The 14,415-nt window shown below is 35.2% G+C and overlaps 1 protein-coding gene across 5 annotated transcripts in view; it reads left to right on the forward strand.

Annotated features, from left to right (window-relative positions):
• Positions 1-14,049, forward strand: part of MMS22L (MMS22 like, DNA repair protein) — a 105,815-nt gene extending 91,766 nt beyond the window's left edge. For 3 of the 5 annotated variants that reach the window (XM_079781505.1, XM_079781507.1, XM_079781506.1), the window contains exons 22-25: positions 2,506-2,669; positions 6,811-6,907; positions 8,327-8,494; positions 8,922-14,049. In XM_079781505.1, the coding sequence (XP_079637631.1) occupies positions 2,506-2,669; positions 6,811-6,907; positions 8,327-8,494; positions 8,922-9,033 (541 nt within the window). In that variant the 3' untranslated portion in view covers positions 9,034-14,049. Of the gene's footprint in view, positions 1-2,505; positions 2,670-6,810; positions 6,908-8,326; positions 8,495-8,921 lie in introns of those variants that run through there. The other 2 variants (XM_079781508.1, XR_013814041.1) reach the window with 2 other exon arrangements.
• Positions 14,050-14,415: the final 366 nt, after the last annotated feature.

The following is a 14,415-nucleotide window of genomic DNA, read 5'->3' on the forward strand; positions in this document are numbered from 1 at the left end:
CTGGAATAAGACAATGTTTTTGCTTGTTTTTTCTACAGAACAATTATTTTCTTATATATGTCTTAAAGGTTTAGATATTTACTTTAGTTTTTATCAGAGAATTTATACTATACACGATACAGTAATTATATTTTATAAAAGATAATAAATAAGTGAAAATGATTGCTAAAAAGGAAAGCTATATGAAGTATTATTTTGTTAGCCTATCCTCTGTCTAATAACTCAGTGTTATTATTAGGCAGATGAATACATGAAACTTCTAAGGCTTTCTACTAAACTCCTTACCTTTTAACTACCACATTAGGAGATTCAATAATAGGATTATCTTTTCTTTGCCTTCATAAAGTATTTAGCTTCATGTGAAATCAGTTTTTAAAGTTTAAGATGCTATGGTGCTATATATTCTTGTCTAAAATTTCTTTTCTCTTTTTAAATGACCTGATATTTTTAATAAACTGATATTATCCATCACCTCTTTACAGAATTCGATGTTTAAAATCTGTTCTTTCTTCCAACCATTTTTTTTGTGTGTGTGTGTGTTCCTAGTGTTCTATTACTCAAGTTTGGAAGTTTTATAGTTTTGTTCCCTCCCCTTTGCCGTCCTCTGGCAAATGATTCTTTCCTTCCCTTCTTTTCACATCTCTCTTTCCTTATCACATTATACCTCTAAGACTATGCCTAACTACTTTCCCTATCGGCTTTTCTCTCAGCCCAGCCAAAATAGTGCCACCAGATTACTTTTTCTGAAATATTGTTCCATTATGACACTTTCCTGCCCCCAGACCTTCATTTCCTCTTTTTTTTTTCTTTGCCTATGGAATAAACTTCATACATGATATGTCACTAACTTTTCCATGGCATCTTATATAAACCCTAATGAGATTAGTTTATTATTGCCCCTCCAAAATGCTTTGTAGTTCTTTATGTTACATCATTTTCTCCATGAAAATGCCATCCATCTGGACTAAATTCCACATAGGCATTGTGAGACCTACACCTAACATGTCAGTGTACCATGGTGTTTCTGTAGGATTCAGTTCTCAAAATTGTCGTATTTTGCCTTACTTGTATCTGAATTCCCACCAAGATGGTAGTAGTACTCTACCACTGTGTGTGAGACAGTGTATAAGTAGCTTTAGTATAAACCCAATGACAAGTGCTGAAGTGAAGTTAAACCCTTAAGGTCTTAAAACTGTTTTAAAAGCCTAGTGATGAAGACCCTGGCTGCTTAGTAGCTGACTTTTGTATTTGCCTGTGAAAACATTTTTCTCATGATTTCTAGTTGATGGCCCAAAATATAACAATTCTTTTTTCTTTTTCTTTTTTTTTAAGTACTCAGGAAAGAAAGAGAGATTTCCTCCTATACCTTCTTCCATTGCATGCTTCTTTATTCCTGTACTTCCCAGTATTCCTGAGAATTCTGGACTTATTATTCAGAGCACCTATCACACTATATTATGATAGCCTTTTTTCTTGTCCAGCTTGTTCACTGGACACCGAGCCCCTTGCTTTCAGAGACCATATTTTACTTCACTTTACATTCTTGTCCTTAGACTTGTACCTGGTACAATATAGGTACCTAATAAACGTCTTTGACAAAACCCTTGTTCTCAAAAAATGAATGAATCTTCTTAGATGTGAAATTTGTTGGAAGCCACTATATGGAGTAGAAATGATGGAGATAGTTTCTGTTCTTATGGGGTTTATAATTCTTAGTGATTTCTATGCCTCCTTTTGGCAAATTATTATTATTGCTTTGCAAATATATATAGATGTCTAGCTTAGATTTTGCTACATTTGACAATTTTTCATATTGTCTAGACTTTTTAGAAATTGAGCGATCCCACTTTCATTGATTCACCTAACAAATGTACACTGAGCACCTGTTAGGAGCTAAGACTTGTTCTAAGAGGTAGAGATGTACACATGAGTCAGATAAATTACCTTGATGATCTTGGATGAATTCTAATGCTAAAATGTGTCCTGCTTTGAAAGAAGATATTAAATCCTAAATTACCTCTCTGATTATTTTACTTCCGAAAAGAAGGAAAGAGGTAAAGCTAGAGTTGGAAGCGAATTCCCAGGACAGTCTTCTTATTGAATTGGGGGTGGCGGAGACCCCTCCCAAATCCCTAAATGATGTAAGGAGAGATTTATTTATGCAAATTTGTTGCATCATTAAAGAGCTGGTAGAGGAGTTCAGGCTTATATTAGAAAGGAAAAAAAAATAACAATTACAATTTTATTTGGATTAAGTTCATTTTAAGGCCAGGTTGCTTTAAATTTAGTTTATGTCTGTATTCAACATTGGCCCTTGTAGCACACCAAAAGAATGTGTAGTCATTGCTTCTTAACATTCTGTGTGTGGTAAAATATACTTTTTAGAAATTGTGGTTTATTAATTTGTGGGAGGTAAAATTTGCCAATATCTATAAAGTGTATGTCATTTGATTCTGGTCTATTGAAACAGAACAGAAGAACAAACAAAATTGTACTTCTTTTCAGGAAATTCTACTTGGAGAGTAAACGGATCTTGCTTCCTCCATGTTTAGCATCCATCCTGGCTTTTATCCTTCAACTCTTCAAAGAAACTAACATGGATGTTTCTGAGGTTGAACAACTCCTCCCTGGTGTCTTAAAATGCTTGGTGTTGGTCAGTGAATCCCAAGGTGAGTTTGAGTTTGTTATACTTTTCTGTTAATTTGAAAGTACTTGTTCCTATCAGTTAAATTGATAGTTAAAAAAGTATTTGTTTATGTTATATATCAGTTTGTATTTATCATGGCTAAAGAACAAACATCAGCCAATAGCTGAGGTTGAACATGATAAATGGTTAAAAATTGACATGTTTCAGTCTAGTTTAGTTTTTCCCAAGGCAAATAATCTACTTAAGTGCTACTTCCTCTGATTAGACTTGTTAAGTTCTTAAAGAATATTTGTTAATCTGACTCCAATTATTAAATATATCTTGTTAAATATTAAATTGTGAGAAGTCAGCATACTTTCTCCTATTCAGGTTTCTGCTAGAAGATCTAAGCTAACTTCTTGGGTAAACCTGTAAGGATCCTTTGATCCTATTCCTTTTGTTTTCAGTGTCCCCAGCCTTATTGTCAGTGATCTCTTTAAAACACCATTTATTTAATCCCCACTGTGAGTAGCATACTTTAATAAGCTTATTAGAAATATGCAGAATAGTAGCCATAGCTCTATGCTGAAGGAATTTTAAAAATGTAAATAGAAGGCTGACGTGTGTGTGTGGTGGGGGGGGGCAGTGTTTATCATTATAATGTGATTGTTCAGGGCAGGGCTTCTCCAGTGCTTCTACCTAAGTACTTGTAACTGCTGTGATAAGTGAGTACAGTGTGTATCCTCAGGAATCTGAGGGCAGGGCCCAAAGTGGTAGCTAAAAAGCTCAGACACCTCTTTGAAATGTTCTGTTTTACCTAAAAAATTGTATGCATAATTTGTTTCATCCTCATTTTAATAATTAAAAATGTTCTTTTTGCTCCCAAGCTTGGTTTTGTGGAAATTGTTATGTCTGTTAATTTAGAATACCCTTACTTCATAGTAACATCCCTTCCCTGAAGAATGCCCAGATGGGCCCCAGACTTTTCTTTAGAAATTTTGTTCTCATTGAAAATTTGTACATACTTTTAATTTCAGTGAATGCTTGTTGTATTGTGCAATACAAAATTTCTTGAGACAATAGATAGTATAAAGTTTTAGCTAGCCTCTTATTTTGATGATAGTAATATTTATTATGAAGAAGACCATAGTTTGGAAGGTGAATTTTGCCTCTTGATATCTAGTGTAAACTAATTAATTTTAGACTTGTAATAAATAATTTTAAAAAGTATTTATTTGAGTAAAAGGAACTGTAGTTCAAAGACACAGATTCAAGTAGCAATCTAAATTGTGCACCACCAAGACAAATTTATTTGCATAAAGTTGGGAACATGGATGGGAACTAGATGGCCTCTCCTCTTGGCATGCCAAAAGGAGAGGCCATCTAGTTCCCATCCATGTTCCCAATTTTATTTAAATAAAGTTTTCAAATTGAGCAGTTCTGATTGAAGAGAGAGGAAACCAGGTTTCCTTGAGGTGGTTGACTCAGCATAATAAAAGCAGGACGCAGTGCAGGAAGTCGAGAGTTCAGTCAGAGGTTCTTCCTGGTAATAGTATGTGAGGATCCACTGTCAGCAAATGGCTACTAGACTTATTATTTATAAGATCTGGGCCCAAGGGTGACCCTAGGGAGTTCATCTCAACAGCTAAATTCCTTCTTGAGGTTCACATCACATGCATCTTTCTTCTGGGGTCCACACTAGCTAGTGAGTGCTTGACATATTCAACATAGTTGGAGTGTGGGATTCTCTACCTCCACATTACTGTCTTTGTAACCTTGAAGGAGAACGAAACACAGATTTGTGTGCTTAGCTCAGAAAATTCTGACTCTTTTTGTTGTCTCAGTGTCTAAAAGGACAGTTTGTACAGTCACAAGAGGTATTACTAAATGATTCAGCAAATCCACTCCTTGGTAGGTGCCCAAGAGTATTTTAAATACATGTCCGTTCTACAACCTGTACAGAGAGCTTGATGAGTTCCACTTCTTCCATGACAATATAAGGAGCTCTGCCAACCTGCTCCTCAACAAAACTGGTGAAAATTACTTAAAAGAAATCATTAAAGTCTCCGGAAATAGCCGTAAGGGTATATAGCAAATGGAGAAATCTTTAAGAAAATCTAAAACTTGGTTTAGATTTTCTTAAAGAACAGCAAGAATCTGTGGTACTTGAACCAAGACCACTTCTTCCTTCTTTTCCGCCAGCACAGTAAGACAGAAACTACTCCAGACTGGTAAATCCAAGAATATAGGGCTCCCTCTCTCCCCAGCTTCCAGTAGGGTCCTGTGAGAGGCAGGCTTCCAGCATTTCTCATCATGACCCCAAGCTAATGTTATGTTTCAGGCAAGTACAGCTAAGAAGTGGGGGCTCCATTCTTCTGCTCAGCCCCCACTCATGGGATGGTTGCAGTACATTGAGTGCGACACCACTGAGAATACAGGGGTGCCAATCATTCTTGCTGCAGCTTAGCGGTTGCATGCCAAGAGAAGCAAGCTGAGGGGACCTGGTGCAGCTGCCCCTCCTTCCACAAGCGCTCTTCTCCTTGCAGGATTAGGATGGGACAGTGTTATTGAATATGGGCTCTTCTCCTAAAGTGGGTGTGTCACTCAGAAAGTAGTGGGCACTGTTGTCTCTGTCCCAGCACCAGAGCCATGCCTCTGAGATTGTGCATGGAACTCTGAGTCTCTCCCAAAAGAACTGATTTCATTTGCAACACAGTGTGAAAAAGTTCAAGCCTAACGGTACTGTCAAAAATAGTGGAGTTCGTGATGAAAGGCAAAAGGTAGAAGAATAATGGACTCACTGGACTATAAGATAATCTGTAGGCCAGCCAGTTTGGTGAGAGAATTGGTGAAAGGGACAGCTGGTTAGAGCCCTTGGGTCAGAACAGATCTCAGACACTGATCTCAGTGATTTATCCTTTTTAAAAAGCCTGAACTGGATTAGATCAGTCTATGAAGCACTTTATGCCCCAGGGCATTATTGAAAATAATAGCATAATCAGCCAGCAATTAGTGGAGTTTAACAGCTGGTGTCAACATGGGAAGGGACAAAGAGAACACTGTCGAAACCACTGTCCTCCAATGTAGACTAGGCAGACCTAAGGTTACACCACCTGAGGAGCAGTTTTAGAGGCTTCACACAGGGGAGCAGGAAGAAGGCAGAAGTAGACTTCGCTAAAAAATGTCCACTTTTCAACAAAAAAAATTACTCCACTTTTCAACAAAAAAAATTACAAGACACAAAGAATCAGAGAAGTGTGATCCATTAGCTGAAGAAAAAAAAAAGCAGGCAATGGAAGCTGCCATTGAGAGCAATCAAATACTGGATTTAATAACAGACAAAGACTTCAGAATAGTAGAGGAACAGAAAACACAAGACATTTAGAAAACAAAATGTAAAAAGGGTGATGTAAATCCAACTATTCAATAGTGACAATAATGGAAAGGATTGAACAATCTAATGAAAAGAGAGATTATAAGAATGGATTTTTTAAAAAGATCTAACTGTATCTGTAGGAAACACTTTCTACATTGTTTTTCGATTTTATTAAAAAAAATTTTATGTACAAGTATGCAATTTTAAAGGATTTGGTTAAATATTTAAAGAATATAGATGTCCTTTTGTGACTTTGCTGTTTGAAAGGAAGTTAGCATCAAATATAGTTGATTTTAATATATATATATATCTTTGACTAATTTTAAGTGAAGGTAAGTTGTTGGATTCTAATTGGCTACTTACATATTTGTTAGTGAGTGGGAGGAGTAGGCTTTTGAATTTTAAAAAATCTGCTCACCTGTAAATCAGCTGAATTATTAAAGGCTGATTTAATAATACTTTTGTCAGTATGTAACAGTGCTTGCAGGATTAGGATGGGACAGTGTTATTGAATATGGGCTCTTTACTAAGAGAAAGACTTATCCTCACATGTATTTTTTCAGGGATAAGGTTGTAGAAAATAGACTAAAGCTTTTTATATTTTCTTAAAACGAGAGGGAGATAGATTGGGAGATATACTTTTGAAGAAAACAAAACCTCTTAATGATTTCATTTTGAGAAATAACAGGAAAGCATACACATACTTTAAGAAAACAACATATTTTTCTAAGTCAAGCGTGTTTATAAAAATGAGGATCCAGCTGGTCAATTCAGACACAGTGTATAATGCTGTAATTTTTCCTTCTAGTTAAAAGGCTAGCCACAGAGAACTTGCAGTGTATGGTGAAAACCTGCCAAGTGGGGTCAGAAGGAGAACCTGCCGCCCAGCTGACTGCAGTGTTTAGGTAACTGGAAATCATGCCAACTGGCAAGGAGACTATTGCCAGCCATTTGACAGCCAACATGTTTTTTAAATAACTAATTATCCAAAACATAATGTGTTACTGCTTGTTTATAGTATTTCAATTATTGTATTTTTGGCAGTAGTTTTGTTGCATTGTGTTGTTTTATTAAAAAAGTAAAGGTGCATGCTCGTTTTGGCAGCATATATACTAAAATTGGAACGATACAGAGAAGATAACATGGCCCCTGCGCAAGGATGACACGCAAATTCGTGAAGCATTCCATATTAAAAAATAAAATAAAATAAAGGTGCCAGGGAGAAAGATAAGTGAGCTACTTCAGATTACCTGTGTATTTAATAAGGAAGATTCTTGCATGTATTTAAGAGGAAAAGTAGGAAATGTGGGTCATGATGACAGGAGCATAGGCCTTCAGAGCTGCTCAACATTTCCTCAGGATCCGGTGTAGACATACACATCATGGGTTTCTTACTTGCTTAGATTCTGTTGACCCAGGAGGCTCCATTACTTTTCTTTGGTGAAGCATAGACTGTGTGGGATTAGATCTGTCATTTGTTCACAAGAATAACAATGTAACTTGAATTTTTTTTTCCTGCCTTGCTTCCTTTGTCTTGTGCTTTGGGGGGTGGGGGTGGGGGCAGTATTTTAAGTATTTCTTTCTCACCGTTTCTACCAGTTTACCTTTATTGTACATATCTCTACCCTAGCACTGCCATAATAAGCAATTTAGAGTCATTTTCTTCATCTGTGTTGGATCTTTGATTCCTCAGTTTTTGTTCTCATCACATAATTGGCACTTGTCAGGTGTCTAGTTTATTTAAATTGTGAGCACTTGAAATAAATAATGGATTTGTGAAAACTAAATCCCTAGAAGGAGAAAAAGAATTTAGATGAATAAGGATGCATGTTTGTTATAGGGTTAAAATATGTAATTCTAATTTATAAAGGCCTCCTATGGGCCTAAAGTCTCTTGTTTGGTTCCAGAATATAAAAACATATTATGAATAACTTGCTTTCCTTATAAAAATATGTGTTTACCTAGAGATATGAAGAAATTTTTTAATATCTAGGAAGCCAGACTTGTTTTTCTCTTAGTCTCTTCCACATCTTTACCACCCAGATTTCAACATACAGACTAGAGCAGAAAAGTCCCCTCCTGGGATCCCAACTCTTCCCTCTTCCTCTCGGTGCCTCTGTTTTTTTCTCAGCTGACACTGAAATAAGCAATTTCTGTCCAATTTTAACTGTTATTTTCTTCTTATTCTTAATTCTAGATTCTTAAGGTACTCTTACATAAAATGATCTTTCTTGTGTTCAGGTTATAGCTGATTACCATATAGATACCAGCCCAAGGAATTGATTGCCCCAGAAGTAATACTAAGTAACTTGATTTACTTTCAGGCATTTTATCCAGGATTATGGTATGAGACACGATAATCAGATTTACAGCATTTTAGAAACAGTAGCAGCATTGGACCAGCAGGTTGTCATCCACTTGATTCCTACCCTCACTCAGTCTCTGAAGGATTCAGAGCAGAAATGGGGCCTTGGCAGAAATATGACACAAAGGTATGTTTGATAATTTGATTAAGTTCTTTTGGGCATGACTAAAAATCTAGATTCATTTTCTAGAAATGGCTTAGTTTTCCATTCCCAAAAATATGGGGTGTATTTAATTGAAACATGTTTTAGTGCTATGATTGACACATCCATCCACACACATTGTTCTTTTCAAAGTGACCACCCTAGAAAGCTGTCTATTTCAGCAGTGCTGCTATTGCTCAAAACACATGTTCCTCATGGGGAAGTGGACGGGAGAGCCTTGTGTGCCTTGTTTTTGTATAAATTCCAGGGTGGCAGGTCAGTCCTTTGAAGGATGCTTGATTTACTATATCAACTTTGTCATGTATATCCAGTTAATAGGCTGAGTGCCCCAATTAGATAACAATGTTTTTGGTAAAAAATAGATAAGGTTTTTTGTTTTGTTTTTTAATAGGTTTACAACCCAACTGAGGATAGTGCTTGAAATATTCAGGGTAGTGCAACATTGTGGAAATACGCCTGTAGTTCCTAAAGAGATTGTCTTCAAGGTGTCAGCCTCATACTGAAATTCATATGTCCCAAAGTTTGTTAAGGAATCAAAGTACTTTAATCACATTGTGGGAGTGTGTGAACAGAGTCAAGCAAGTTCAGTTTGTAAATACATAAATGAAAAGTAATGGAAAAGGAATAAATCTATCTGCCTTCTTTTCTCTTACACAGGAAAGCCTATAGCAAACTTTTATCTCACTTAGGACAAGTGGGACAAGATGAGATGCAGAGACTGGAAAATGAAAGCAACTGATATGTTTGTGATTCATCTTTTTTATTAATTATAACTATCCTAACCCAGGTCGCATCATTCTGACCCCTTTTAATTAATTGTATGCTGTTCTGTTAAAATTATTTTCTAGGATCTTTTTCCTTACATACCTGGAAGTATACTAAACATATAAATAAGTAAATAAAGGTTCATTAAGTGTGTTTTGGAATCTCTGGAACTAAATTAAAGAAACTTTTTCTAACTGGGAGTGTTACCTGTGTATAACAGTATACACTGGTTGATCCATGGACTTTTTATTGTAATGTGACTTTGTGTCTTGTGACTTGTTTGTGTTTGTTGAGATTTTTTACAAGTTATCAATAATAATAGAAGTGTAATATGCTAATTAGACCGGACGGCCAAATGACCTTCCCATGGAAACCGGGGCTGCGAGGGCCAAGCCCCTTGCACAAATTTCGTGCATGAAGCCTCTAGTGTTCTAATAAGATACCTTCATACGTTTTTTGGAAGGGGGGAGAGGGTTAGGAGATAGAACTGTTTGTTAATCATTATATATATAATATTATGTGTGAGGCAAGTTAATGATTAAAACCCTTACCAAACCTACTTAACTCTGTGAAGAATGAGACCAAAAATCTGCCTGAATGATTGTACAGATCATATATAAGTGTGTTTTTTGTTGTTGTTGTTGTTTTAATTAAGCCAACAGTGTTTAGGTAGATTCCAACAGTTGCGATATGTTGTTCCCTACTCATTATTTCTTTGACAGTTGTCATTAACAGATATATCAGGAAGAAGATAAACGATAACCTATAAGGAGATGATAAGTAATAATATTCTGGAAAATCTTAATATTACAAATTAACTGAAGAGGTCTGAGAAGTCAGCTGATTTATCTCCTCGCTCTTCAATTAGAGCCTTCTATAACTTAGCATCTTATATGTTTACAGGGGACCAGTTTAGTTTCTTTAAGCAGCTATTGCCTCTTAACTCTTTTACAATCTCATCCAGATTTATTTTATCAGTTGGGCTCTTGACTCCTTTTCGTGGTAAGCATTATTTGGTAAAAAGAGCTCTGGTCCTAGTGTTTGGAACCCACCTGGGTCTCAAACCTAGCTCTGCTTTGTGACCTTGAGCAAGTTACTTAACCTTTCTGAGCCTCGGTTTCTTCATGGAGAAAAAAAGAATACTGCTTTTCCTATTTTACAATGTTCTGATAAGATTCAGTAGAAGAATGTATGTGAAATATTTGGTGACCTGTATTCTGTTTGTACATGCACAGATATGATTACTGTGTTATTTATACACAAAGGTAAAAAAAAAAAAAAAAACCTCTCAACTTTGTTCCTCTTTCTTTAATGTACTGGATGAACGATCCTACTTTTTTTGCGATGTTTTCTTAATTTCTTTCTTTCTTCTGGGACTCTGGTCTTTATCATGGTTCTATTCCTTGAAGAAAACATTTCAACTCTTTTCTGGTTCAAAAAGTATTTTAAAATTGCAATGTATTGCAATCAGCAAAATATAGTTTATAGCACTCTCCTAATTGTAATCTGAAGTCTAAAGAAGTATCTGTTGTTTTCATAATATACAAATGGTCTGTTTTTCCCCCAAATCAGCTGTCCTTCAGTGAAATGAATGAAAGTCTCTTTGCGGTCACTTAAAAGACTTCGTAGCAATGAATTTCTTTTCATTATGATCATTATGATAATGACTTGTTAAACTATTTTATCTACTTAAAGTGATGCTTTTAAAAGAGTTTTATGTATAGGTTATATATTTTTATTTTCTGAGGGAGACTGATAACGATATCTGAGAATCTTGCTCCTTAGAGTATGAAACTTAAAGGATAAGAAAAGCTGCTGCTGAATCATGCATTAGGGTGAATAACTGTGGATACTAAGAATAACTAAAGTTTATACTTAAAAAATCAGTTGCAACAAAAAGTCTGTAGCAATTGCCAAAACCGGTTTGGCTCAGTGGATAGAGCATCGGCCTACGGACTGAAGGGTCCTGGGTTCGATTCCGGTCAAGGGCATGTACCTTGGTTTTGGGCACATCCCCAGTAGGGGGTGTGCAGGAGGCAGCTGATCGATGTTTCTCTCTCATCGATGTTTCTAACTCTCTATCCCTCTCCCTTCCTCTCTGTAAAAAATCAATAAAATATATTTTTTTTAAAAAAAGTCTGTAGCAATACAGGTATATATATGTTTTTTATTTATAAGGAACATTTTAAAGAAGCTGTTTTTCTTTAATAGAAGAAAAAAATTATGACTCAGTTCCTTTTCTTTAAAATCTTCACTGGCCCTTCACTCATTACTATAACCTTATCTTTTTCCATTCCCAGACTTAAGAGTACCTTATAACTGCTTCCTTAACATCCATTTTTCCCTAAGTACCATTATCTCTGAGGCTACTGCTCTACCAGTGTGATGGAGTGTAAAGAAGATGATTGAGGCACAACAGTGTGATGTAAGTCACTCTCTTTAGGTGAAATCGGAAAGTACGTCCTCATTTTTCATGTTCTTTGGCCTCTGGTGGCATATTTTCTCATCCCTTCCTCAGGGAAACTGCTCCTTCCTACATGTACTGAACTTGGAGAGAGCACCTTCACATTCTTTTTTCATGTCCCAGTCGTAAGATCTGTTCTTCACCTGTTCTGCCTCAACATTCTTCTTGTAGTCTGTTGGTAACATTAGCTCATAATTTTCTTTCTCATATCTATTTCTTGGGCTAATTTCTCTCTAAATCACTCCTAATTTGATCCTCCTGAAATTTCTAGGCAACATGTCAGGCTGCCCTTGTCACCTTATATTCCAGTCTACCTGTCTTTATTTTCTACCCAGGTAAGACACTGTTTTCCCAAGTTCCTTAGCTGTGAAACTTCAGAGGCAGCTTGGATTCGTCATTGCTCCCACTTTCAGTTGATCAGCAGCAGAGGCTCTTGCTATTTTTTTCCACTCCATGCATCTCGGCTATTTTTTCTTTTGAGCATCATAATCTCTTATCTCTGGTCTCTTTTTCTGCAGTTAATCCTTCTCACAGTTCTGACATTAGTGTTCCTAAAGTACTACTTTCCTCTTGTTACTTTTCTGCTCAGGGCCTTCGAATTACTTCCCATAGTTAGTCAAATCCTTCAATCAGACTTTCTACCATCTGACTTTACCTTTTCTGTTCAAACTTACCTCCGGCAGAAGACTAGACTATCTTAGACTGTCTGAATGCCATGTTCATTCTATACTCAGAGAGTATGCCAGTCAACTAATTTTTGTGAACTATTAGATGGAGTGTAAAGAAGATGATTGAGGCACAACAGTGTGATGAAGTGACTTTATTAGACATTCAGATTTGGTAATGATTGAATGTTTTTAATTGAACATTTAATGTTTCCATGGGGGAGAAAAAAATGGAGTATTGACTTATTGACTCTATACAAAAAACATTTGATATTGAGTTCATTTGCATTAGAAGAATTTCATAGTTTAAGACTTTTTTATCTTTACCTATTCCTAGCATATTTTCTTCTCAAGTATAACTATTTCTACCTGGGCATCTATGTAAAAAAATTAATTAGTTGTAGGTTATTGACTTTTATATCTTTACTTATTCCTAGCATATTTTCTTTTCTTCTTAAGTGTAACTATTTCTACCTGGGCATCTATGTAAAAAAAAATAATTAGTTGTGGGTTATTAGACTATGTATATGTTCTGTCATTGTTAATCTCTCTCAGGCTTTATCACAAAACTTTAAAGCTACTTTGTTGTTAAAGAATTACATGGATCTGTCTTCATGTACTGTTATGGTCTTTGACAGTTTTTAATTTTGTGTTCCCTTTGTTAAGATTATATGTTACAGTAGGGTGGGGGAGTAATGGTAAGATATGTACACATATAATACCTCAATAAAAAAAAATTTAAAAAAAAAGATTATATGTTACACAAAAATTGATAATCCTCTGCAGTTGGAAGAAGCCTGTATGAAACCTACCTTCTTTAAATACTAAATGTTACACAGCACTTGTGTTTTGAAGATAAAAGATAGGTATCATAGGAACTTCACTAAAAGCTGTATTATCAGTACTAAACCACTGCTCTTTGAATGATATACTTTTTACATAACTTACATTTTCCAAAAACGGATGTCCTGTCTACTCCTCCTACGGTTAAAAATATTGCCTTGTCAAGTGTATAGTATACCCATGTAAATAACATGCTTTGTTAGGTGGTTGATTTGGGAAGCTAAGGAGCACATTCTTTTACATATTTAATAATATATGAGACTTGTATTTTGATTCTTTGATATATATTGGTAAGGTTACCAAAATCAGTACCATATGATTGGAATTGACCATTTTCTGCTTATTAAAGTTTTGGTGTGCTAATAGTTATTTGATTATGCATTTGCAAATTGTACTTATAGAAGAATTCTGGGCATTCTTGTATTATAAACATGTTTGTAAGTTATTTTGTGCATATATTAAGGATATGTAATAAAAATGTATTTATTTAACTTAGCCTGTACCCATGATTATTCAACTTCCCTTTTTATGACAGATTGACTACTTGAAAACCAAAATAATTTCTACTTTCTACTATTGCTTTCATACTCTTTAGTAAAACACTAGTTTTCCGGCTATTGCAGTGTCTGAAGGGAATACAGTATTCATCTAGTTTAACGAAGAATGCATGAAGAGAAAAAGTGTAAAAAGTACCCTAATCATAACCTAACTGGCATTATGTTATTAAGGACCCAAGGAATTTTATTGCATTTTACATTTTAGAGATTCATATCTTTGCTGGCTTTTCCTCCCACACTAAGAACACTGCCAATATCTATGTAGTACTGCTGCTTTTTAAAAGTAAAATACTAAAATGATGCTTAAATAGTTGAAAGTTTCATGATCTATGGAAATTCAAATTGATAATTTGAATATAAAAACAATATGGTCTTTAATTTTGAAGAGTGAAACTAGAAGATGAATTGCTATAGAATAGTACACTTAAAAGGAAAAATATGTTTGAATAGTTTCAATGGAATTTGGTTATCTGACCAAACATAGTTTTTTTTCCTTTATTAGCTCTTACTATTGATGATTTGAGGGAAAGGATCTAATTATAAGTGATCTCTGAGTTCTTTTTCATTTTTAGGGGAGAGATGTAGTAGTTT

The sequence above is a fragment of the Cnephaeus nilssonii genome (assembly GCF_951640355.1).
Source record: "Cnephaeus nilssonii genome assembly, chromosome: 9".
Taxonomy (NCBI): domain Eukaryota; kingdom Metazoa; phylum Chordata; class Mammalia; order Chiroptera; family Vespertilionidae; genus Cnephaeus; species Cnephaeus nilssonii.